Here is a 27,359-nt window from a genome sequence, read left to right as displayed (position 1 = left end):
ACCAGAAAATTTTTCATTGTCTCTTGAGAGCTAAACATTTGCATTTGTCTTAGCAGTTGATGTCACGCATCCTAAACGCCGCCCTTTTAGCAGGCAATCGTAGAGGTATAATCGTAGACCCTAAACTCTGCCCTTTTGTAACATTGGTATCGATAGTGTTGGTTAAACAATATTTTTTAACCAGACTGTTTTTAACTTACAAACCCTATTTTCACATGTTGTAAGGGTTTCATGTTGATTAGTAACCCTGAAATGACAGAAAAAGTTTAAAACGTGGAAAGTAAAAGCATTAAAGGGATCTGTTATGTTTCAACTATTACGTTTTGGATGTATATGTCTATATCTTTTGATTTAAAGTGCGCTGTAGACTCTGTTGCTATGAAACTCCTGCAGGCGCCATTCATTTCATATTCGCTCCCGGCTGTCCTTGCCTGCCAGTGTGGTGGCGTAAACAAAATGGGTCACATGACATCCGAACCTCTATATGGTAAAGGATGCTGTTTAGGTAATTCTAGTGCCTGTATATTGTAAGATGAGGAAAAAAAACTGCAGCAGAGATATGAATTGCATCCTTTTCTTACTGGAACAGAGTTTTATTGAAATCAGTACTTTGGCATTCCGATGCTTCAGCATTCCCTACGTCAGTTATGGTCCACAGAATTTGCAAGAAGATATGAACAGAAATGAATCTCTTTAGAGGAAGTAATGGATACGGATGACTGATGGCTTGAATATTTGTCAGTCAAATACACTACAATGTTATTTACCTTTTTACATTTATGCATTTGGCTTATCAAAAGTGACTTACAGTTACTTTTGTGTGTTGCCTGCGTTCAAATACATTATTTTTTTTAATCATGGATGCTCTACCACTGAGCTTAATCCAATAAACAACTAAACAAAGCATAATAACATACATATAATATAAATATAAAACAAAACAGCTCTGGATTTATTTTATATAGTATTCAATTTATGCAACATTTATAATGATCAATGGCAATGCTTCTGAAGCAGGAGCACAACAAAATAATGCTTTGTAACCTACATGTTTGGTTGTGTTTGATTGAACATTTGCATTTACAGGAGAAGCGTGATATTTGAGCTGCGGTTCGGCCTTTTAAGGGATTGGTCCCTGATCACACATAGGCGCTCTCTTGGGAAGCAGATGCTTTCCACACAAAAAGGTTTGGTGGACAGATAATTATTTTATAGTTAAAAAGTCACTCATACAAAGTTACTGCAAAAAAAAAAAAGGCAGCAATATTATGGACACACTTTAGTTTGGGCTCACTGTGTCCCACCCATGCTTAGTAGCAACGTGGGATTTTTCTCGATATCATTTTTAAAATCTTTTTTGATAAGAAGATAATAAGACTTGACTCAGTGAGAGTATGTGGTCATTAAGAATTTGCTGAGTTTAAACAGATTTTGCAATTTACAAAAAAATTGCCTTAAAAACATACACTGTCAGAAGTATCAGAGTCGCTTCGAGCCATTTTGACGACATACGAAATTATTTTCACCCCCCACCCCCCAAACAAGATTATACAATTATAAATGCAATATTAAATACAAAAACACAAATCATGTAAAGATCAAATGATCATGTAACACTCTAATCTTAAATGCATCACATGTTTACTAGTTTATAGCTTCATTTTCTTAAAGGGGACATATAATGAAAATCCGACTTTTTCCATGTTTAAGTGCTATAGACTGTTTCATCGGACGCACGTGATACACGTCTGGATCCGAACTTTACTTCCTGTTTCATTTTTTTAATGGTCTGACTAGTTGCTAAACTGATCTCTTGAACAAATGCCTCTTCGAAAATAACAAATGTTTTGGTTTCCTAGATAATCTATGTGTTGTTTTTTTGCTTGTTATATAAATAAACTACGTTTAAAGTACTTTGTTGTTATTTATTATTAGCGGAGTTTACCGTAAGTTACGCGCGGACCGCAACAGCCGCTTGTTTATGTTGTTACTGCTGAAACCGTCTTTAAGTGGGGCCCCAGTGCTTCTATAAACATAGAAAACATGAAAAAATCTAACTGTTCACTGCAAGCATGTGAAAAAATAGAAATATGGCTCCCCTTGTAATGTCAGAAGGGGATAATACCGCCCCTTAATCTGCTCTATTCAACCAGGATACTGCTATTTAGTACAGAGATCAGCTCATTTGCATTTAACAGGACACACCCAAAACAACAAATTTTTGCTCATTCAAGTCAGTGAAGAAGTTCAAATGTATGTGCGCTCTTTGGCACCACATGCAGCTGGTGGCGCCCTAGGCGACTGCCTGGTTTGCCTATGCCTAGGCCTAAGAAGTAGCCTATGGACTACAATTCATAAGACTAGGACAGTGAAGCTTTGACCTCTAGCTGTAATATAAATAATGTAAAATAGACCTGCACAATAAAAAAAAACATTTTGCAATATAAAAATATCCAATAAATTATTATTAAATAAATATACCACTTATTTGAATCAATAAGTAAATAACACAAAACGATTGGTATCGATAGATGTCAAGTAATAGTAATATTGGCACAGAAATGTTGAATCCTAATTTTTACCATAGTACCATAGCTTTTTGTAAATGTGTTATTTCTGAAAACCAAAACTACCTCTTTTTCACTAATTTCTTTCATAGCACATGACTATATTATTACAATGTAAATACACAGTCAAATTTTTAATAATAGTTTGTTATTTGACCTCACTTACTTTTTTGACGCAAAACACACATCGCATTAAACATCACATAAATTGACAAAAAGTATGTAGCCTTCACGATCCTAAAGAGGCAATCGAGAGCGCGCAGCGTGCCCCCGCGGAGAACGGAATGGAAAAGTTAGTGGGGAGAGAGTGAGAGAGAGCCGGATCTATCCGTCGCCATTACTGACTGGAATGAGAGGGGAGGGGATGGCTCTCCGATTACACGCATACCACTCTTATTGCTAGAAAACACCAAAAACAACCACTTTCGGAAATTCACCGATTATTCCAATCACCCACGGACTAAAAGACAACCGGAATTTATTTTGGGACCCAATTCGGTGGAATTTAAGGGAAATAGTTGGAATGCCACCTCCTGTCTGTGGTGTCGGGAGCTGGGAGCGACCATGTTAGGTAGGGGAATGCACACGGAGTTTCTATCATGCTTTTCATGGGTTTCTTTACCGATTTACCTTTGATCGGTTGAATGAGCTGTGTATTTCCGAATGGAAGGGGTAGTTATTTGTCTTCGGATAATCGCTGAGATTTGTCCTTTTCGCTTACAACGCGTTGTATCGGTGTTACACTCAACTAGCGCTGGCTAACTGGGAAGCTAGCGAGCAAAGGAAGCGTCTAATGCCTTGTTAGGGACAAGGCCCGTGTGGATGCACACAAGTCAACCCAGCACATTAAAAATAAGAAAACATATCTATATATACGTGTTATTTGATACGACAAGTAGGCACGGGTAATTTATTTCACGCAATGAAACGATTCTGATGTGTAAAACCTAGATCTCAGAATCGCACGGTGTACTGTTGGGTTAAGGTGTTTTACTTTTAAGTAAATTATACTTAAGTGTTTGCCAAATTCTTGCCCGGGCCTGCTAGTTTGAAAGCCTCCATTCGGTTCGTTGTCATAGCAATGGTTGCGCAAAAATCGACACGACTAGTTGTGGGAAACAAAGTCGACGGGAAGCGCACTGATCTGATCGCAGTTTGTTACAGTAACAATAGCGCAGCTCGTTCGCTCGCGTGCTGTTCCTTGATGCTCTTCACCTTCAGCAGATGTTCCCGTCTGCTTTACATCCTCTGTTTTTACGTTCACACTTAATACAACCAAACCCAGCTGCTAACATTTGCCATGCATTTACCACATTTCTACGTGCTCAACGCCGATGTTTTCACGTTTCAGTGATTTAACGATTGTGAGGTGGTGTAGTCGTTAATGCAAGGTAAATGGGACTGTAATTCATTACATTGTCAACACCATTAAAAGTGTTTTTAAATTAAATGTCTTTTATTAAGGCTTGCCGACCTTCAGTCCGACTAATAGCATACTTTCCCAATGTATAGTTAAGCTTCTGAGGCAATACATTAAGTGAGTGACCCTTATTTTTGGTTCACTCACTTAATGGAAATTGCATTAAATGTGTTTGTCACGAGGTTAACTTTATAGTGTAATCTGCTTTAGATGGCTGTCGTTCAGTAAATCGGATGTTTCATAAATTTGACTAAAATGTAACATTTCCGTATATCATAATTTGGTTACCTGAATAAATAATGTAAAGCAGTTGCGAATGTGCTTATAGACTTTAATGGACATTAAAAAGGGAATCAGGTGTAATGTTGTGCATTTGCAATACTGTTAGAATGCCATCTACTACTTGTTACATTATAACATTTTCACTTACCTCTAGTTATGTTGCCAGTTATTGTAGTAATACATTTCTTTTTCAGTTTGTTTGCATTGTATTACATAGTTTGTAATATATCTCAACACATTTTATACAATGCACACTTGGTATTTTAGTAAACCTTAATAGCGCATGAACAACACCTCATACAATTCAAATTGACCGAGTTGCTATTTTTGGGTCTACTGTCCCTTTAAGTGTTATCTCATGATCAGTAATTGCATTTGTTTTATTGCAGGAAGGTGATAAGAGGGGAAAGATCAGTCGTCCGGGACAGATGATCCGCATTAAAGATACATCGGCTCATTCACAGTGAGACGCAAATGCACCTGCACTAGCAAATGGAAGTACGCGATTGCCTTTTCGGCATACTTCGCTCTGCATAACAAGCAATGAGAGGGGCGATATAATGGCCAAGAATAAGGAGCCCCGTCCGACGTACGCCATCAGTGTCGTCGGACTCTCAGGCACAGAGAAAGAGAAAGGCAACTGTGGTGTAGGTAAATCCTGCCTATGCAACAGATATTTACGCGCCAAGGCGGACTGCTACTACTCGGAGCACACTTCTGTGTTGAGCACAATTGACTTTGGAGGGCGCGTGGTAAATAATGATCACTTCTTGTACTGGGGTGAAGTGTCCCATCGAGGAGATGATGGCCTCGAGTGTAGAATTCATGTCATCGAGCAGACCGAGTTCATCGATGACCAGACCTTTTTGCCTCATCGGAGCACAAATTTGCAGCCCTACACCAAACGGGCGGCAAATACAAAGCTTCAGTCCGCTGAGAAACTCATGTACATTTGCACAGACCAGCTTGGTTTAGAACAGGACTTTGATCAGAAACAGATGCCTGATGGCAAGCTCAATATTGATGGCTTCGTACTCTGTATAGACGTTAGCAAAGGGTGCAATAGAAAATTCGATGATCAGATGAAATTTGTCCACAGCCTTTACTCTCAGATTTCCAAGACAAAGAAGCCCATTATCATTGCTGCAACAAAATGCGACGAGTGTGTGGATCAATACTTGAGGGAGGTTCAGACGTTTGTCGCAGGTAAAAAGAATCTGGTGCTGGTGGAGACATCGGCTCGAGCGTCCGTTAACGTCGACCTCTGTTTCAATGCTTTGACGCAGCAGATGGACAAAACTCGAGGTAAACCCAAAATCATCTCTTATTTGGAAGCTTACAAATCCCAGAGACAATTAGTAGCTTCGGTCTCAGACAGGTTTGAAAAACTCATCGTTCAAAGCGTCAGAGACTATCACACGAGCTGGAAAATTGTGAGCAATAAATTGAAAAACCACCCTGACTATGAGGAGTACATCAATTTAGAAGGCACCAAAAAGGCAAGGAACATCTTTTCCAAGCATATAGAACAGCTGAGACAAGAGCATATCAAAAGGCGAAAAGAGGATTATCTTACCAGCCTGCCAAAAATTCTTAATAAGTTGCTTAACAACCTGGAGGAAATCGAGACCCTGAGTTGGACTGAGGCTCAGAACCTTATGAAGAGCAGGCCTGAGTTTCAGTACTGTTTCATTGAGTTAGAACAAACCCCATGGTATGAAACAGACCACCTTGATAAAACCGATGACAGAAGAGTGCCCTTCGATATCCTCAGAACCATGGAAGGAGAGAGGATTTATCAAAACCACGTCCAGCATTTGAAATCTGAGAAAAGGCGGATGGAGATGAAGGAGAAATTCAAGAAGACACTGGAGCGAGTGCATTTCATTAGCCCCGGCCAACCATGGGAAGAGGTCATGTGTTTTGTCATGGAGGATGAGGCGTATAAATACATCACTGAATCAGATCGGAGAGATGTTTACAGCAGGCATCAGCAGGAAATAGTTGAAAGGGCCAAAGAGGAGTTTCAGGAAATGCTTTTTGAGCACGCCGAGCTGTTCTATGACCTGGATTTAAATGCGACCCCAAGCTGTGACAAAATGAGTGAGATTCATGCTGTGCTTAATGAGGAACCTAGATACAGAGCTCTTCAGAAACTTGCCACGGACAGGGAGTCTCTACTACTGAAACACATCGGGTTTGTCTATCACCCCACAAAAGAAACATGCCTCAGCGGCACGGCCTGCGTTGATCTGAGGGTCGAGCAAGTTCTGGCAAACAGGCTGGTCCAGCTGGATCACGGTCGCTCGAATATTTACTACAACAGCCCCAACATTGATAAAGTTAACCTTTGTCTGGTAGGCAGAGAAGGACTGGCACAGGAGCTTGCGAATGAAATCCGAGCTCAGTCTACTGATGATGAATACACCCTTGATGGGAAAATCTATGAATTAGAGCTTTTGCCTGTGGATGTCAATTCCGGCATGCTTTTGAACCATTCCTGGATATCGACTTTCAAGCCCCATGGGTTCTTTTGTGTCTTCAGCTCTATAGAGTCACTTAATTACATTGGTGACCGCGTAAGCCGGATCCGAGCCGAGATCGCCCAGAGCCGAAGGGATAGGTATACTCAGCCAGTGCCATTCATTCTTATTCTAGCCAATCAGAGGGACAGTGTTTGCAAAAACATGCCTATTTTGAGGCATCAAGGCCAACAGCTTGCAAATAAGCTACAGTGTACATTTATAGATATACCCTCCGGCACTTTTCCGAGAAAGTTTAATGAGTTTCAGATAAAGCAGGCCCTCAGAGCAGTGTTAGAGGGTTTTAAGCACAATTTCGACATGATGGGCCCCATGCCCTCCATTAAAGATTTGTCGGAGACGGATTTGCGGATAGTCATGTGTGCCATGTGTGGAGATCCGTTCAGCGTGGATCTCATTCTTTCACCTTTTCTGGACTCGCACTGTTGCAGCGCTGGACAACCCGGCCAGAGCAACACTTTGATTCTTGACAAAATCATTGGCAACAGCCGCAGACGGATACAGGTCACTGTGATCTCATATCACTCCTCCATCGGAATTAGAAAAGACGAATTGGTGCATGGGTACATTCTTGTCTATTCAGCAAAACGAAAGTCTTCCATGGCTATGCTGAGGGCGTTTTTGGCCGAGGTCCAGGATGTCATTCCGGTTCAACTGGTGGCCATTACGGACAGCCAGGCGGACTTTTTTGAGAACGAGGCTATCAAAGAACTGATGACTGAAGGGGAACACATCGCCACAGAAATTACGGCAAAATTTACCGCACTCTACTCCTTGTCCCAGTATCATAGGCAGACGGAGGTTTTTACTCCATTTTTCAATGAGGTTGTCGAGAAAAAGAACAACATCGAAAGCTCCTTCATGTTCGATAACAGCAGAGATGGAACGGGCCCCGCTGAAGATGTCTTTCCTCAGTCCCCTCACAGCCACTCACCTGCCTACCAATATTACCCTGACTCTGAAGATGATGGAGAGGGGCCGCCACCTTACAGCCCTATAGGGGATGATGTCCAGCTGCTGCCCAATCCTAGTGAGCGAAAATACAGAATCGATCTTGAAGGAAACGAATACCCAGTTCACAGCACACCAATTGGAGATCATGAGCGTAATCACAAAGTGCCTCCCCCGGTAAAACCCAAGCCCAATGTGCTGCCCAAACCCAGCGTAAAAAAGCTGGATCCAAACCTCCTGAGGACAATTGAGGCTGGAATGAGGAGCTCCAGGTGGACGCGTGGACCGGTGACGGGTCACGGCGACGACCTCGAAGCATCCGACAACTATGCAGAACCCGTGGATACTCTTCTCAAATCAAAAGGCTACGGAGATGACATATACGCTGTACCTGAAGATGCACACGGCAGATCTGGTAAGACTCGTAACTTGTTTGGTGGGCTTGTTCTGCACGGGGATGCGGAGAACGGCTTTGACTCCATGTCTAAGTCTCAGATTGGCAGAAGGCCTTCAAAGTACAAACATCGTTCCAAAATCCTCTTTAGCAAGACTAAGGCTTACCATAGACGTGTACATTCGGACGTCAGTGATGATGAAGGTGGGGCAGCGACGCAGAAGAAGAAGAAAGGAAGGGGCAATCGAGGAAGTGAAGAGGACCCTTTACTTTCACCAGTGGATCCTTGGAAAGGAGGGATAGACAATCCAGCCATCACATCAGATCCAGAGCAGGATGAAAAAAAAATGAAGAAAAAGAAAGCACCAAAGACCAAGGAACCCAAAAAGGTTAGCGCTTTGTATTATTTCCAACATTCCAACTTCCAACATTCATCTGTATTTAGCATGCATACATTAAAAAGCTTAAAATGTGATTATATTTATATACATGTCCTTTCTCCTGCACAGACAAAATCAACAAAGACCACAAAGCCATTGTACCCACCCACTCGAAGAAACTGGGAGAGCAACTATTTTGGGGTGCCTCTTCAGAACTTGGTCACACCTGATAGACCCATTCCTTTGTTTATCGAGAAGTGTGTTGAATACATTGAGCGAACGGGTAAGTTTTTCAGGTTTTTACAGCTGAATATCTCAATTTAAGATCAGTTACTCAAATAACACCTGAAAATGTGTGAACGCATCTTCTCAGTTTATTACTGTAGGCTTTAATGGGATATTTAATCTCTCTTGAGCTTAGTTCAAGTAATCCCCAAGATAAGTTCACTGCAGACAAATCTGGACGTGACACAAGTTTTTAAATTTGTGTTTGTCAGTATGAGATGATTGTTTACAGGATTCTTTATTAGTATTAGCAGTATTATTATGTAACTTAAGTTTTGTCTTTCCAGTTATTGATATTTGACCTGAGCATTTCACAGTGTCTGCATTGTAAAAGGCAGAAAATTGTGCACACGGTTCAACAATCATCAATAAATAAATTTACGAATTAAACAAATTAAATCCATTACTTCAGGATTATAAATAAATAAACAGGAAGTTTATGGCCAGGGGGTAAGGAGACTGGGTCTGGTAAATGATTTAATGTTTTTTTATGGCTATGTTATGACAATCTTATTTTTCCCACTTTGCTGTTTTTACGTAGTCTATAAGCGACTCGTAAACGTTTAGAGCTTGATGCATTACAAAAACACTAGACATTGGTTTGAACAAAATCAGTTTCCTACACTTAAAGCAACGACAAGGCATTTTTACGCTGACTGTTTGATAACAACATGCCCTTCAGTACCTTGTTCTGTATCTGGTTCAGTGTTCAATGGAAAATCTGACTTAACACATGGATGTCAATAAAGTCCAGCTGACCTGTCACATAGCTTGAAGTTTCATTAGTGTGTGTCACTCACGCACGGCTCTGCAGGTTGGCAGTAGTAAAACTGCATGGATGAAGTGCACAAATGTGTTTTTTTATGGAAATTTGCTGCTGTTTGTGGTTTTACGGCTGTGTTCTGGAAGTGGGCAAAGTGTCTGTGGTGAGAAACGGTTCTGCTTTGTGTATGTGTGGCCATGTGGTCTGTGCGATATGTAAATGAGAGACTCAACGTGCATTACATACAGATCTCACATATTGCTTAGCTAAGTAAAAGTGGCTAATGCAGCAAATGCCTTTTAACCGTCCCTTTGTGTCTAAACACTTTTTGGTGACCCTCCTAATAAAATCAACGAACAACTCATTTATGACCCTGCACCACAAAATCAGTAATAACTGAGATACAACTATTCTGAGGGTGTAGAAAAATCTAATGATTGTCCAAATGTAGTTATTAGCAACTCACAAAATAAAGTTTTGATATAGTTACGAGAAATATAGATAATTTTGGCCAATACAATGTATTTTTGGCTTCTGCTACAAATACACCCGTGCTACACATTTGTTTACATATGATTATTATAAACATAATGTTTTATATGCTATTTAGGTTTGCATGGTAAAACCTGAGCAGCCTTTTTGTGTAAGACCTAACATGACTTTACTTTTTTTGTTGTTACATTTGCCTTTGACTCGCTCTGGAGAACAAGATGCCGCCCATGGCTGTATCTGAGCATCACAGGCCAATGTCTAAGAGCTTTTCGAAAGCATCTTGAATAAAAGAGCACAAAGAAGGCCAACCTCTTACCCCCTTCTATTTATATTGTTCTCCTGCATTGTGAAGAAACGTTAACCTTATTAGGGGTCAAACATGAAGGTCTATACACATGAAGGTCCATAGCCTCTGTTGCATTTTTTTGTTTTTTAGTGCCATGAGAGTGATCGCTAAGAGAACCATTTGTAGGAATGTGATGGAGTTTCAGGTTGAGATGGTCCTGAGTAATAATCTGATCAAGTTTTGGGTCTCCAGGACCAACAGTAACACCACCACCTATTCAAAAATCTATTTGTGTTGGGTCATACCAATCTTGTTGGGATCAGACAAACCTTGTTCATCTGCCATTTTTGAAGTAAAATACAAGTTTTTTGGTACTTCAACTACAAATCTTGTCCAGTTATGTCCAGAATTGGCTCGGATGATGTTTGGACTAAGATATTTACAGATATTTATCATGCCTTTATGAAGTCAGATCTGTCCGTGTTTGTGGTTCTATGTTAATTAGCTAATCGGTTAGCATGCTAACCCTTGGCCATTTTTTTCAAATGTGGACTTTTGGTTGTCAGGCTACCCATGAGCTAGCTAATTGCTAAATGTGCCCATGAAGCAAAATGTAATTTTCTCATGTAATCATTTGGCACTGTGCTAATCTTTGTACATTAAGTATTTATGCATTGCTTCTCTGCTCGTGTGCTCTCTTAACAAATATCCGACCACTGTGATAAAGAGCATAAACCTGATCTAAAGGTTGCAGGTTTTGATCCATTGTGGTTTGATTTCAAGGTGTATTTAAAGCTCCCGTTCTGTCTGTGATTTTGAAGCTTTGATTGTGTTGGCAATATAACATGTGTTCATGTTTCCTGTGTAAAAAAACGCGGTATTTTTCACACAATTTACTTATCTGTATAGTGCTGTTTTCACTGTCCTCAAAACAGGCTGATGTCTTCCTTGTTATGTGAAATCCCTCCTTCAGAAATACGTATCGAGTTCTGATTGTGTAGTTTGTTTAGTGTGCTGTGATTCGATAGCAGCTTAGCTTAGCAGAGCAGTTTGAGCCAAAGCTGGTGACTGACGTATTCATGTGGGCGAAGTTTAGTCCACGAACTGTTTTACTGACGTCATTAAAGCAGGAAATAGAGGGCTGTAGTCCAAACCGGCCGTTCGTTGTAGGCTTTTAAAGAGGAATTCTATTGAAGAAAATATATCGCCTGCCAGTGAACTTTGAGCTTTATCATTTTACAGGTATTATTTATGCTATTATAGCAACATTACACACTAACTAGGGTTTAAAAAATGGTATCAGGAAGAACGTGACCTTTAAAGAATTTGGTTCCAAAACGCAATAAATCCATTTTGACTAATTTCGGTAAAAACGTGTTTTCTATACCAAGAAAGTGACACGATGAAAACCAATATTTTCTGTCACAAACTTTTACAAAGCATCTTTAGGTTATAATAACATTAAAAATTCAAATCCATAATTTGATTTTCAAAGATTTATTATAAAAACTGATTATTTTTTCCTCAAAATGCAATAAATCCAAGATGTTTTTTCAAAATGCTATACATCTATTGAATCAATAAATGTGCATTCATCTTTGCCATGTTATAGTATTCATTTAGTTGACTAGTGGTATACACTGACTAAAAAATAAACATAATGGCATTAATCAAAACACTTACGTTGTCATATTAAGAACACATTGCTGCTGTTATACTTGGGACGTTTTTGCTGAACTTTTTTCACAGTGATCAGCTTTAAAATGTTTTGGTCCTGCTTGATTTTCGTTGGCTTTGCGTAAAGTTTTTTCATAAGATCCCCTGGAGTCAATGTGTTAGCATGAGAGAAGCAACCAGCATTTTTCCGTCTCCCGAGTGCCTCTCGCGTAAATTATTAGATGTTGATGGCTTACGTATTTTTCCCGTCACAGAAAACCACCACAGGTTTATCAATGCCATTTAAGTATTATTTCGTTTTTGTTTGTTTGTTGATCACGAAGTACAAGATGAGGAAAACTAGGATTCAATTTATTCACCTTGCCCCCATTATTGTTTACAATGCATGGAATGGTGCGCTGTTATTTGTTGAGGGGATTTATTGCATTCTGCAGAAAAGGATGATTGGCGTTTATTGCGTTTTGGGATAAAAGGGAGAAAAGATGAAAGAATAACACGGCGGATATTGGATTTTGCGTAAAATTAAGAATTTTAACTCATTTTTTTAAAGTGCCGTTAATTGCATTTTGGAACCAAACTCTTAATTTGATGTTGTAGTGTTTCTATTAATTTCTTTTTAACTCAGTTTATCTTTCTTTGATCTATCTCTGGGCTTAAAAATAACAGTTTTAAAATGTAGTATTATCACCTTGAAATCTTACCTTAGTAAGTAGTTGGCTGTAAGCCCATTGCGAAGCAAACGGCATTTCTCGATAAGCAATTATGCAGCAAATTTCTTGATACGGTTCTTGCACAGTTAGTGCTTGGCCCTGTATTACTGCTAGCAGCGGCTGTGCATTTTCATGGTCAAGCATAACTACTCCAAGAACCCACTGCCTCAATCTACTGCACCCACTTAGATTCTTTATTTTGCATTCACCGTTGAAAACCAAAAGCCTGTGGCGTTTGAAACTGTAAGGAAAAATGGACTTTATGGATGTTTCCTAATTGACTTTCATGGCTCATTTAGGCCTAGATGCTCCATTTACCCAGCAGAAGAGAACCCCCGTTGTCATTTCCTTCTTGCGGTGCTTTGCTGTAATAATGTCTTCTGTGTGTATTTCCTATGAAATGTTATGGATATTTGGACATTTATATGAGACACCAACTATGAAATAAGGTCAGAAAACCATGAATTCAAAGACACTGAAGAGCTGCATCACTTTATTTCAAAGGTTTGAATAGGCCTGTCAGAGTTACTACCTGTTTGCATTGAGCGATTATGTGAGCTGACCGCAGTGATTGTTGATGTTTCACAACCGTGTTATATCTTTCTATTCAAATAAAGAGATTTTGTGCAATTCTTTGAAATTTAGCAACAAATGCATGCCAATTATGTGCGTTTGATGTGTTCCCCATGGGTGCAGTTGGTGCATTAAACAGCCCCGTGTGAAGGATGTAATTTACAGTCAGTCTTTTTTTGCTTAGCTTTAACGTTTAAATGCAGTTTGCTATCGTTGTGTAATTCAGTTGGACCAAAAAAAGAAATTCTAAATAGCCTGATTACTTATGACACACAGTTTCAGTTGCTTTTTATTGTAGACCTGCACAATCTAGTCAAAATAATTTTGTGTACCACCACAAACAGGTAAAACATCCCAGCTCGTATTTCAAGTTTAATTGACATCGCTTTGCCAACATTATTTCATCGTCTGTCATTGAAATCAACATCATGTAGTCAGAGCTAGTTGCAAAGCCAAACACAAAGACTTCCCTGTGGGCTCATTTTGGTCTTAACTCAAAAGCCAAATAACTTGAATGAGCTGGCTATACGGGAAAAGGTGGCAGTTAAAGGCAAAAATACCATAAAACCGCAGCTGTGTCTCTTCCGCAGCAGGAGGGCCATTGCAGGCTCTTCCACCTGAGTGTCTAATGTGAATGTGATATGAATGCAGCTTAAGCTAGACAAACAATAGGAAGTGTCAGGAAGAAAGCTCATCCATATTATTGCAGTCTTTTAGCCACTTCAAGGGATTTTCAAAATTACTTTTTCGTATAAGGTCTGAATTGCTTGTATGTGTTCGATTGGTTAGTTACATGTAAACCCAGCTAGATGGAGCAGAATAGAACTGAATGCAGGGGGCTATTTTTAAATATTGAACTTGACTCGGTTGTGGAGGGATGCTCAGAAAAACCGCAAGGCGTGACACAATACGTCTGTATGAATTTGTGTGGCTTTAGTGGATTAAGGGGATACATTTACATATGCGACTCGTATGTAAGGGCTTTATTGTTTAATCTGCTATTGCACGTTCTTAGCATGCTAATCATAGCATAAAATGCGAAAATAAGTAATAAGATAAATGTAGATAAGTTAAAACAGTTGTTGGGCGACTAGTCAACCGTTGCAATGCTACACAAATTTTGTTAGTCGCATATGTTATCCCATTAGTGAGCTTAACAGTACATTACCTCACCAATGACTGAATATGATTTGTATCAGACAATACCATCTCTGGCAGCTGGTAATTTATTCATAAATACCATGTATATATACAAATTGCTAATATTTTTAACTATGGGTGCACCAATAAATGTCGATATACACTAATAATACGTGGCCGATAACTATTCTGAATCGCACAGCCGATAATATTCACAGCTATTTCATGTAATACGGCTTTTGATCAGTAAGTCCTTATGGATCTGAAATCACTGTTAGTTTGAGTCGTTTTTAACATGCATTTGAACAGATATATACCATGTATATATACAAATTGCTAATATTTTTAACTAGGGGTGCACCGATAAATGGCGATATACACTAATAATACGTGGCTGATAACTATTCTGAATCACACAGCCGATAATATTCACAACTATTTCATGTACTACGGCTTTTGTTCAGTAAGTCCTTATCGATCTGAAATCACTGTTAGTTTGAGTCGTTTATAACATGCATTTGAAAAAACAACACTCGTCAAACATAATCATTATACATATTCTTTAATATCATGAAAATACCTAAAAAGGTTTGAAGAACAGCAATATAAATAAATCCTTAAGCCATTTTCTGGAGCTGCGTGTCATAGCTGCGTCTGTATAGGTACTCGTCTGCAGCGCACATTGAGTTTCTGCACGAGAGCGCCCCCTGGCTTTTGGATGTAGCGGCATTCACCGTAATTCATTGAGAAGCATAGCAAGCATCATTGGCCGATATATCGGTGCACCCCTATTTTTAACATTGTGGCTGCAGTAGGTGAACTCAGCTGGACATGGCAGGATGCTTTTTGCAAAAATAAACAATAATAAATGCTTATTTTATCCATCAATTAATCAGCAACTAAAATGTTATTGCAACGTCTAAAAAGCTGAGACGTAAGAGTTCAGGAGTGTGTTTAAAAACAACCTCTTAACCATCTGTGATTCCAACCTCACGAAGTTGCGTATAAATAGCACGAAGTGTAAAAATCGTGCAATACATATGCCAAATTCCACTTTGGAGTGCATATGATACGCCAGTCCTTCCCATTCACTTAAACGGTGCATCTTTTTTTGTCGTTTTATTTATTGGTTTCTCAATTTTTTTTGCTATTTTTCCATTTTCGCTTGGGTTTAGGGTTAGAACAACTTTTTGTTATATAAAAATGTCATCCTAACCCAAACCCCATATCTAACCCCAACTCCAAGTGACCATGGCTTAAAAATAGACAAAAACATAGAAAAACCTTTATATTAAATAACGTTCCTAAAGCAAATCTAACCCTAAACCCAAGCGAAAATGGTTTAAAAAACAGAAAAAAATTGAGAAACCAATAAATAAAACGATGACTGGCGTATCATATGCACGCCAAAGTGGAATTTGGCGTATGTATTGCACGATTTTTACACTTCGTGCTATTTATACGCATCTACATGAGACTGGTATGGTTAAAAATAAACAAAAACAAGTAAGTGCGTAAAATATCAGTGGTCAAAATGGTCTGTTTACTTTACTCCAAATTGCAACGTAAGCTTATAATAACAATTATTTAGTTGAACTGCCAGGTACGATTTTGAAGGAAATGTCAGTTTGACGCCATATAATGCGAAACTATTAAAGTAACCCGCAATTGTATGTTTCAAACAGAGATGGGGATATAAAGGCAAACGTTACGTTTTGCAGCTTTACCAAGGTTTAAACTTGGTGATTTTTACAGGCCCGTGTAACAAATTTCAGCAACAATTGTTTGTGAATACCTTACAGTGGTTTCATAAGTGTATTACCTTGTTTTACTCGAGTCAGAAATCAGTATTAGATTACTGCCTGTGTACATGGCTGCGTTTCAAACTCTAGTAAGCTGCATTTTTCCAGCACCTCTTCACGACAAAGCCTGTATCTCAGTCTTTCCTTGCTGTCTTTGTACATCTGATGTCATTTCAGCTACTGAAAGCCTCTGTACCATTCGTTGCCACAGGGTCACACAAGCAAGAGACTGCGCTTTTGCCAAGATCTTGTTGCAATGATGCACTTTTTAAAGTGACTTTCTTGCCCTGGAAATGCAAGAGTCAGCCTTTTCACAACTCTTTAGCCTTTTAGCCCTGCTTTTCAATACGGCAGGCTTCCTCTCAGCCACAAGGATTACTTAACTCAGTGGGGAATAATTGTCATGCCCCATTTCTGCAGCTCGAAGCCTGGGGCTGCAGAGTATCTCAACACGACATGATGAATTGTGTTTTTAAATGAGAAGATAGTAAATCTTAGCTGATTTAGAATGAGGTTTTTTTCTTTAAGTACGCTTTTAGTATTTTTGTGTCCTAATACAAGTGTATGCGTGGTACTGTATTACAGTTATTTGTACAGTTATATACTCCATAGCTCCATATTGGATTGTAAGAAGCATTCAAAAGCTTTCTGTCATTTTGGTTAATATGTTGTTTTGAAGAGAGCTGTTGGCACCATTTTTTGTGGTATTGGGCATTTTTATGGAAATTCCAGTTACCCTGGTGGACATTTTGTGATGTGGATATTATAATAATTATGTTTGTTTATGTCTGCGCAGACCTGCAATGACAGTATGGTAGCTGTCACAAATCCCAACTCGAAACCACTGCTCAGGGCAGTTGCAGGAAATTTATTTTCTGGTGGTTTGCAAATTGTCCTATATCAGAGCATTGTAGTGCAGATTACCTGATCCAAAATAATCTTATGGACACAAATGCCAGTATAAGGTGTGGCTTTGGTTTGTGCAGTGGGCGTGGCTTATACTGTTATGTGTCCTGATTTACCACTTTGCTCTTTTTTCACTGGAATATTTTTTCTAGTTTTTCCTCAAGTGTTAAAATAACTCAGAAATTATTATTTTTTTGCCACACATTTGAATGGAAATGTATGTTTTTCCTCAAAACATTGCTTTTGTTTGTGATTACATGCACTTTCCTGACAAATAAGGAATACGTTTCAATATCAAGTCCCTATTTGCAGAATTAGTGTGGGTTCACACCAGCCGCGTTTGAGGCGTCAAACTCACGTCTAGTTTGCCGCTTGAACATTTTGGGTTTAGTCGCTTCATTCACGTGTGAAAGTTGCGTGTGAAATTCTAGTTATCGAGACATTCATGCGGAAATTCGCGTCATGGGAGGGGCTTTTGTGACTCTGCTCGCTTTCTGTAATCACGTCACTACTAAAGCAAGCTCCTGATTGGTTAACGCGGCGTGTTTTTCCACCAAAGTTAAAAATTTAAAACTTGTGCGTTTGCCGCCGCAACGCTCAATTTGCGCCATTTGCGCGAACTAGACGCACGAATGAGGCAGAATCGCGTCTACCGCGCCTCGCTACACACTTAATTCGCGCCGTGATACCTCCAGATGCGCGTCAACGTTAGGGTTGCTGCGGTGACAGAATTTTCCCACCGGTTAATCGGCGCGTGACAAACCCGGTGGTGGGAGGGGCTTATAAATGCGCATGCAGACGTGTGCATTTTACTTTCACTTTTGAATCACGCAACTGTTTAAATGCAGTGCTTGCGTAAGCTGCGTTAAATCCACTGATCTAATCGCGTATGAATTTGCGTGCAATGCAAGTGCAACAGCTGGTTTAATTAAGTGCTTGAGTCAATGTGCGCAGGAAATTTTCACATAACCCGCCAGTCCCAAGCAGAACAACCGGCTACTCCTCCATAAAGCGCTGCTTGAATGATGGGTTTATTATTTTTCTTATTGAAAAATACAAACAACAAAACGATCTCGCTTATATTAAACATCGTATATTATAACAAATACGAGTAAGCACGCGGCTTCTGCCATCGTCTGGTCTGTCAGCTCGCCTGCACACTGACAGAAATAAATGAAATCTGACACCTGCTGCTCAGTGACGTGACGCGCGTTCAGCTCCGCTGAGCAGACACATTCAGTTCTTAATGTTTGCTCTCTCTAACGAAACTAAATGATTTAATTACACGAAAATATCAAAACAACGGTGAAAGACGGTGTCGCGGTGGGCAAGTGATCTAACCGGTGAGAGGCTGAAGCACCGGTTATCACCGTTTCACCGACTATCGCGGCAAGCCTAGTCAACGCGTCTTTATATTGACTTAACATTGAAATCAATCGCGCTTGACGCCTCTACCACGGCTGGAACACAGCATTAGGCCCAGTCACTCATTCGCTGCATCTGAAACTGCCTATTTGCATACTAGGCGAGTAGTATGTCCCAATTAGTTTTGGGGCGATATGCCCCATTTTGAGGTCCTCCTATCGCCAGCCTGTGAGATCGCCGATACATGATGGTATCGGGGAGCGGGGCAGTAGTTTACTCATTTATTTATTTGTTTATTTTTTACTCATGACAAGTCACTTGATTTGCTGACATTTGCGCAATAAGTCCAGGTGCGTGCGAGAAGGAATTTGCGCGGGTTACAAGCTCTCTCACGCAAAGTGAAGTCCTCAAACCCTCTCATGCGAGGAAAAGCACGCAATGCGCATGTAAATGTGAAACTATGATGATAATAATAATAACCATCGCCAACTATCGTCATGAAAGCCTGCTATTAGTGATGTCTGACGATCGTCGATACACAATACTATGTCTATCGGCACAACCCTAGTCCCAATTCGTAGTATTAAAAAAAGTTATTCAAAAATGTCAAAAAGTGGACTTGAACGCACGCGACATGGACTCCTTCTAGCACCTGAACTTTTCCTTGGGTGCACATGGGTGACATTTCCTTGCACTAGAGAGGTTGCGCAGGGGTTTAAAACCAGCGAGTTTGTTGTACCTGCTCCCTGGCACGCAGGAAATTTCAAAGCCCCTGGGCTTCAATGACACCCTCGGATTAATGGCGATCTCATAGGCTGATGATAGGACGATCTTAAAATAGGGCTTATCACCCAACACTAGTATCAGCATGGTGGATGTAGTACGTCCGGATTCATACTATCCATAATGAGTACCTACTGTTTTAATGGTCAATGGGTAGGTACTTCATCCCATTCAGTACATACTGTATGTGATTTTGGACACAGCGATTGTCTCTTCCCAGACTCATAAGTGTCTCCCTGAATAAACAAAATCCACTGTTGATCTAAGTATTCAGTCAGTGTTTGATCAGTTTAAATGGACATCGTTGATTGGAGCATGTCCCTATGATGTCACCTCCCACACTACTGATCCAGTAGAATTAGGGACTGAACAGACAGGTTTGATCTACCAGGCTGTTTTGCCCTTTGATGTCTGTCGCTCTGCCCATTCTAGACAAGCACCTTGCTGAAGGGTTGCAGGAAGTTTTGATGACTATGGCTTTTTCCTCCTTTGACACATCAAGGTCTCCGGTGAATGCTTAGCAATAAGTGTCCGACAACGTAAAGTCCTGGTATTCCCTTTGGTTTCCTACTGCTTGTCATGCTTGAGGGAAGGGGACGTCAGAAGCACTTGGCTTTGACGGGCTGTCGCCACACATCAGTAGTGCGGATAGACCCGGAAAGTGGCTTAGAAAATGAAATGAAGGGAATGGTGATGATGCCGTGGGCTTTGTGATTTAGTGTGTGAGGAAACTAGAAAAGAGCTGATGTGCTTTAAAGATTTTAAAGTGGAAGTTCACTTTTTGGCGCTCCTAAAGGCTTGTGTCCTTGTTTATGCAATGCATACTGTGCAGTGTTTTGTTTCTGTGCATACTAGTGCACTAGTCTGTGCTCTAGTCAATACTCTGTTGTTTGTGGCAGTAATGTATTCAACAAACAAAAGACCTTCCGGTTTTTGTGAGCTCACCTTGTCTTTCTACCGCTGTTTATGCAATTGTGGGGGATTACGGTTTAAAAAAGCAACTATTTTTAAGCATATCCCATCTGTTCCTGATGAATTAGAGATGAGCTGGAGCGAATGATGCCATCACTGTTTGCTGAAGGACAGATGTCCTGGGTATGCTGGTCAGTCCATGAACAAACTGACCACAGCTCATCTGACTAAAGCCAGACGACACATTACACATGCATCGCTGCCTTAAGCACAGACTCCAAACCGCACGCTCACTTCTCGATGATAATTGGTGCTGAATAATTTAACATGGTTTGTAGTCTTTCATGGTTTAGTTTTATTCTTTCGCCTGTCCTCTCAAAACACGTTTCACTGCTAGCTTATTTTCATGATATCGGATTTGTGTCCGTTGACCCGGCATGCACCTGCAATGTTTTCGTGTCTTCGAATACTTTTTCAAATCAGCGGCACGCAATTCTCAGGGCTGGGCTTGGGGATGCAGTTTAGCTGCAGGCGGTAGATAAGGCCGCTCAGCTCTGTTAAATCCTTTCGACTGCCATGATTTTCTCATGGGGCTAAACGCACGCAAACCAACCCCTCTTTGATAACAACCAACTTGCTGCACTCACAACGTTTTATTTTAATAGCACGCAAGTGTCAACTTAAGACTAAATTTGTCGAGGTTTAATTTTTCAGACGGCACTTTGCATGCCTGTGGATTTCCAACAAAAGCATAGGGTTTTAATGACACGTCTTGACCTAAAAAATATATCAGATTTTACAATGGTGTGTGTTTTGAATAGAAGTTCCCAACCCAATTTCCGCATGCTGTATCCGCAATTACTTAAAGGGACACTCCCCTAGAGTTAAACATTTGATTTTTACCATTTTGGAATCCATTCAGCCGATCTCCGGGTCTGGCGGTACCACTTTTAGCATAGCTTAGCATAATCCATTGAATCTGATTAGACCATTAGCTTTGCTTAAAAATGACCAAAGTGTTTCAATATTTTTTTTTTAAACTTGACTCTTCTGTAGTTACGTCACGTACTAAGACTGACAGAAAATGTAAATATGGCTAGGACTATAGTCTTAATCTGACGTAATAATTAAGGACTTTGCTGCCGTAACATGGCTGCAGCAGGTGCAATGATATTACGCAGTGCCCGAAAATAGTCATCAGCTATTGAAAGTTATCATGGGGACTATTTTCGGGTGCTGCGTAATATCATTGCGCCTGCTGCAGCCATGTTACGGCAGCAAAGTCCTTAATTATTCCGCCAGAATGAGAATATGGTTCCTAGCCATATAATGCCTAGAAAATCGCAACTTTTAATTTTCCGTCTGTCTTAGCACACAATGTAACAACAAAAGAGTCAAGTTTTAAATAGTTAAAAATATCAAAACTCTTTGGTCATTTTTGAACGTGATGCTAATGGTCTAATCAGATTCAATGGATTATGCTAAGCTATGCTAAAAGTGGTACCGCCAGACCCAGAGATCTACAGAATGGATTCCAAAACGGTAAAACTCAAATGTTTAACTCTAGTAGAGCTTATTTTGTCCTTATTCTTGCATAGATTTTGAAATCAATGAAAGGAGAACTAGTATGCTTTCATATTATACTTCGCATCTGCTGCTTTGATTTATAGGCGCCAAGAACTGTGGGGAAGGGCAATTATTATCACAGTAGTGTGAAAATTGATGACTCCACTCGAATTCTGCCCCCCTTGACGTTCTGCGAGCGCTTTCCAGAGAAGCTGTTGTTTCTTAGGAAAACTGAAGATGGAGTAACTTCAAGTGACACTAATTTTGGCACATGAAGGTTCACGTCTGACGTTGCCCGATCAACCCTGACCTGAACTTTTTCCTAAACGTTGTTACGTTTATTGAAACCCTGTGAGGAATAAGGTCAATAAGGGTTTGGCATTATTTAAAAGCGATTTCCTATAGAAGGAGCATGCGGGTTGACATCTCCCCCTGCTGATTTATTATGGTGTGTTAGTGGAATGCTGAGGCAATAGCTCTGAGACTCACGTTTGCCCCCTGCTAACACAATCATACTGTATCGCATGGAGCATTTCTTCTCCATGTGTCTCTGCTGACAAATGAAGGTTGCTGTAGAAAAGCACTTTCTCTTCTTCTCTATTTGCGGACCATGATATCTGGTCCTTATCTCCACTGTGGGGGTGGCCATTATGCGCAGAATAATTAAAGCAGATGGTGACTGTGTATAATAGTTCAGCATTCGATGTGCAAGATCTTCTACAATATCCTCTTGATATGAAGGGGTACTGGAAAGATGACTATAAAATCAATGACAGTTCTTGAAGAAGTATACACATATTATTGGTATGTGTATATAATGCTTTTGGCAATGCATTGTGGGATTGCCTCTCAGTGAAGGATACATGCAGTGCAGCTATAGAATAATGGATAACTGAATAACCGATATTCCCCATAAAATGAAAATTCTCTCATTTACTCACCCTAATGCCATCCCAAATGCTAAAGCCTCTAATAGCGCTTTTCCATTGCATAGTACCCCACGGTTTAGGTCGGGTCAGGTCACCTCACTTTGACTTGGTTAGCTTTTCCATCGAGTTTAGTAGCACTTCGGAGTGGGAGGGATTATAGGCGTGTCGTTATATTTGCGCCACCTACTGCTGTGACATCATACAAGTGAGAGCGTTGTTGGAATGCCATACATCCCCATACATTTATTTATTTATTTCTCAGGTCATTGACGACCACAAATAGATGTTTGCACATTGCGTTCATCACTACTTCTGTCTCACATGACATGTTTTTGTACAAACACCCGTGGCGTCAGTCGCTGCACTCCGCTGAGCCTTATTTAAGTTTCATTTAAGCATATATGCGGACGTGCGCGTCACGAATGTGCCACCACAAACTGCAAGTCTGGAAAAAACTGGTATGGTGTTCCTGATTCATCGCTAAAAGAGAGTTTGGGAACTTACAGCAAAGCTCAGATGACAATAGGTTTACTCGAGACAGCGCAAGCTGGCACGAAGGTAAAGCAATTTTTTTTACATTATAGCGATGACGCTGGTAGTGCCGATTCTCTCAGACCAATCAGTGATCTACAGTGTTTTCGCGTCACGTTTTGGTATCAGCTCGGGTCGCTTGAAACCATAACCGAGGTGGTACTAAAAAAAGTATTGGTATTGAAACCATAACCGAGGTGGTACTAAAAAAAGTATTGGGTACTATGTACTGCCCCCAGTGGAAAAGCCCCTAAAAGTAAGCTGACCAGAACCAAACCCTCAGGTACTATCCAATGGAAAAGCACCATATATGCCATCTCTGTCATAAATGAGATATTAGCCTCTTTCACACAGTAATTCTGGTAAATTACCATGAATTTACCAGAATGAATTTACCAGTAAATACAATAATGTGCTGTTCACACATGCAGTGACGTTCCGTCTTTTTACCAGTAAGACATCGTTCACACGACACATCAGTATCAAAATACCGGTAAACTCGGAGAGAAAGCGGAAGTTACATGTGGCGCGTGGCCGGCGAGCTCCGTCCGTGTCGTATTTGTAAACGGCGGGTTATGACTTAATATCCCCGGTCCGTATTTTGTTGTTTTCACATCTGTGGCAAACGGTCGCGAAGTTGCTCGTGACCAAACAACATTGCGTTAGGCGGCGTCAAACGGAACCTGCGCGTTTGCACATTAGGCTTCACAGATGGTGTGCTAAGGACGTCGGCAATTTGGCAATTGGATGGTAAGCTGTTTTAAACAACTTTGGTGAAGAAATGTGGATGTTAACTTCAGGTGTGCTTGACTTTTAAGCAACATTTATGTGGAAACGTCCGTAAACAGTCTGGGGGAAACCGCGTCACCTGTATAAAAAACTTTCTGATTGGCCCGCCCGATCTGTCAGCGCGGTCTGACGTCATCAAAATGCCGGTAATGCTATATTTTTCGTTCACACACAGCGCTTACCGGCAAATTACCGTTAATCTTACAACCTGTCTTACTGGTAAATTGGGAGCACTGATTTACCGCAAAGGTTCTGTTCACACATGACATGTTAACTGCAATTTACCAGTAAATTACCAGTAAAGACTGTATGTGTGAAAGGGACTATTGATATTAACAGAATGCTTTCAGCACGTATCATACGTTCATCAAATACTTTCACTTTAAATACGCTTAATTCAGGAAGTCATATACATCTGGGATGGCAAGTAAATTATGAGAGAATTTTTATGTTCTGGTAAACTATTCCTCTTAAATGTTGGTAAGGTGAGCATTGTTTGGGAACAGAGCTCATGTTTTTTTGAAATACAGTATTTAAAGTCTTCATTCAAGCTGTGCATTCAAGTTTGGGCACTGTCAAACAGTGCAGGTGCCATCTGGGTACCCCGAAGGGAAAACATGAAACGTTCCTTTTGGGATTCTCAAACATTTCAAAACCACAACGTTGCTATTCCCAAGACAAGGTGTTGTGTATTAAATGGATCAAAGTGTTGTAGTGGGAATCAGACTTAGTGTTAGGTTGTTTATACAGGCCTCTGTGAAAGTATGATTCTTTTCATAGCAGCCCATCCCTGATGCGTTCTTCTCCAGGCACACCCTTTTCAGAAAAGATCTGATGATAGCATTATAAAGGAAGCTTGGTGAAAAGGTTACAGTCCCGCTGTGACGTTTGTCTAGGACTAAAGCAAGAACATTGATTCCACACAGACATGCGCTGTAGCATTTACAAAAGCAATGACCCTGAGCGTTTGACTTTTTACTGTGTGTGCGACAGCTGCCAGACATGATGGTTATACAATGTGTAGCATTTGCCATTATACTACAGCAGTGAATATAGTTCTTGCGCGAAGACCCAGACTTGACATTGAACATCAAGGGGTGACCGACATGTACCATTTATTTTTTTAGAAAATAAATAAACCGGTACATCCTTAAAATCATACTGCATGAAGACCCAACATTGCTATCGACCCTGAATCCGCTTGTTAAGTCTGACACCACATCTTCCGTTTCAAACGCTCCATCAAATGCCTTCAGGGTTTATAATGCTAATGCTGTTCAGTGATGATGCGGTTGTAACATATCCTGTCTATGTAGGACTCTGTCAAGAGACAGATGAATTTGTCGCAAAACACTGACTTATAATATTAACAAATAAAGACATGGGATGCAATTTCTTCTCGCAATTTCTTTTATTTACTAACTATACACGCATTATTTGGTTATTTTCTCACAGCTGTGAAATTCAATCCAACGCTCATGAACTTCCTGACATTGATGCATTTGTTTACACAATGCAGCATCAGATAGGCAGAGTCTGGGTGCTGCACCTTCCTTGTAATATTGTTCATTGTCCTGCTGTGTAAACACTTATCAGGCTATTAGAGATAAAACAGTGGCTGTCATTGACAAAAGCCTTTTTACCACACTGACCCTTTATGTTCCTTATTTCAGTTAATTTCAAACCAGGATGGAAATAAAATTATTAAAGGAGAACTACTAATATGTGAGGATGATAAATATAACATGTATTTACATTTCTGGATGGGTCTGATTTGATTTACGGCTTGTTTTTGCAAATGTAGTCTATTTTGACATTTCCTCCATGTGATTTCCTGTATCATGATGGCCTTTTGTTGCCTTTGAGACCGTGTATGATGATAATCTGCTGATGAGGAGGTCCAGATAAAGTCCAGTGGTGGATGGGACGGGCTTTGAAGAGACAATAGTTGTGCATCCAAATTAAGATCGTTTCCCTTGGTGCCGCTTCCTGTTACTGTTTTCACGACACCTATGACATTGACCTTGCTCACAGCATTTGAAAGGATTTTTCCTTTCAACAGTACCAAATTTGTAAAAGAACAATTTAATACATTTAGGTAAAGCATACATAATGGAATCAAGAATTATCAATATAGTAATTTCTTAATAGTAGCAAATGCTTAAAGTCCCCCTGTGGTGAAAATTAAAGGTGCCAAAGAATGCACTGAAATAATGTCTTACATTTGTTTTCTGATATCTACATGGAAGGTATGTGGCTGTATTAAATGCAAATATTATCCAGAGACGGTTGGACCATATCCAGTATGGACCTGCAAAACGTAACTGCAACGTCAACAGTAGAAATTCAGCCTAAACGCTAGCATATAGCATTAACTAGCAAATAGCGCTAACTCAACAGTTTTTAGCATTGTAACAACATTTTAATTACTTAATGTTGGGGCGTACATCACGAGTGTAATCTCTCAGTTGGTGTTATGTTAAAGAGACACTCCACTCCTTTGAAAATATGCTCATTTTCCAGCTCCCCTAGAGTTGAGCATTTGGTTCTTGCCATTTTGGAGTCCATTCAGCTGATCTCTGAGTCTGGCGATGGCACTTTTAGCATGGCTTTGCATATTACATTGAATCTGATTAGATTAGCATTGCGTTAAAAAATAACCAGAGTTGCAATATTTTTCCTATTTAAAGCTTGACCCATCTGTAGTTGTATTGTGTACTAAGACCAACAGAAAATCAAAAGCTGCGATTTCTAGGCAGATATGGCTAGGAACTACACTCTCACTCTGGCCTAATATTCAAGGACTTTACTGCTGTAACATGGCTGCAGCAGGCGTAGTGATATTACGCAGTTCCCAAAAATAGTCCCCTGCCATTGAAAGTTACTAAGGGGACTATTTTCGGCTGCTGCGTAATATCTTTGCGCCTCCCGCAGCCATGTAACAGCAGTCACGTTTTAAATAGGAAAATATCCCAACTCTTTGGTTATTTTTTAGCGTGATGCTAATGGTCTAATCAGATTCAATGGATTATGCTAAGCTATGCTAAAAGTGGTACCGTATAGTTTGAATAGTGCTTCAAACACGCAGTTTACGCATGCATTTTGAAAAACACCGGACTAAGTAGTTATGTGTTTGAAACTGTAGCATCTATTTACATATATATCTATACTGATTTACATCTGTTAAAGTCTGTTTCTAGTTTTCGTCACAAATAAGTCTTAGAAATTGGGTCACCTAATTGGTGGTATTTCATAGAAAGCACAAGTTTTTGTATTGAACATTTGTGCTGCTCTTTATCACTGCAGTAGTAAA

The 27,359-nt window shown here is 40.0% G+C and overlaps 1 protein-coding gene across 2 annotated transcripts in view; it reads left to right on the top strand.

Moving 5' to 3' along the window:
* Positions 1-2,864: 2,864 nt before the first annotated feature.
* The window catches only part of arhgap5 (Rho GTPase activating protein 5), a 44,697-nt gene continuing 20,202 nt past the window's right edge, over positions 2,865-27,359 (top strand). The window contains exons 1-3 of one of the 2 annotated variants that reach the window (XM_055171569.2): positions 2,865-3,138; positions 4,659-8,546; positions 8,667-8,820. In XM_055171569.2, the coding sequence (XP_055027544.1) occupies positions 4,830-8,546; positions 8,667-8,820 (3,871 nt within the window). In that variant the 5' untranslated portion in view covers positions 2,865-3,138; positions 4,659-4,829. Of the gene's footprint in view, positions 3,139-3,184; positions 3,959-4,658; positions 8,547-8,666; positions 8,821-27,359 lie in introns of those variants that run through there. The other variant, XM_055171570.2, reaches the window with a different exon arrangement.

This window comes from Misgurnus anguillicaudatus, chromosome 7, assembly GCF_027580225.2.
Source record: "Misgurnus anguillicaudatus chromosome 7, ASM2758022v2, whole genome shotgun sequence".
Lineage (NCBI taxonomy): Eukaryota > Metazoa > Chordata > Actinopteri > Cypriniformes > Cobitidae > Misgurnus > Misgurnus anguillicaudatus.
This window is presented reverse-complemented; position numbering and strand designations above follow the sequence as displayed.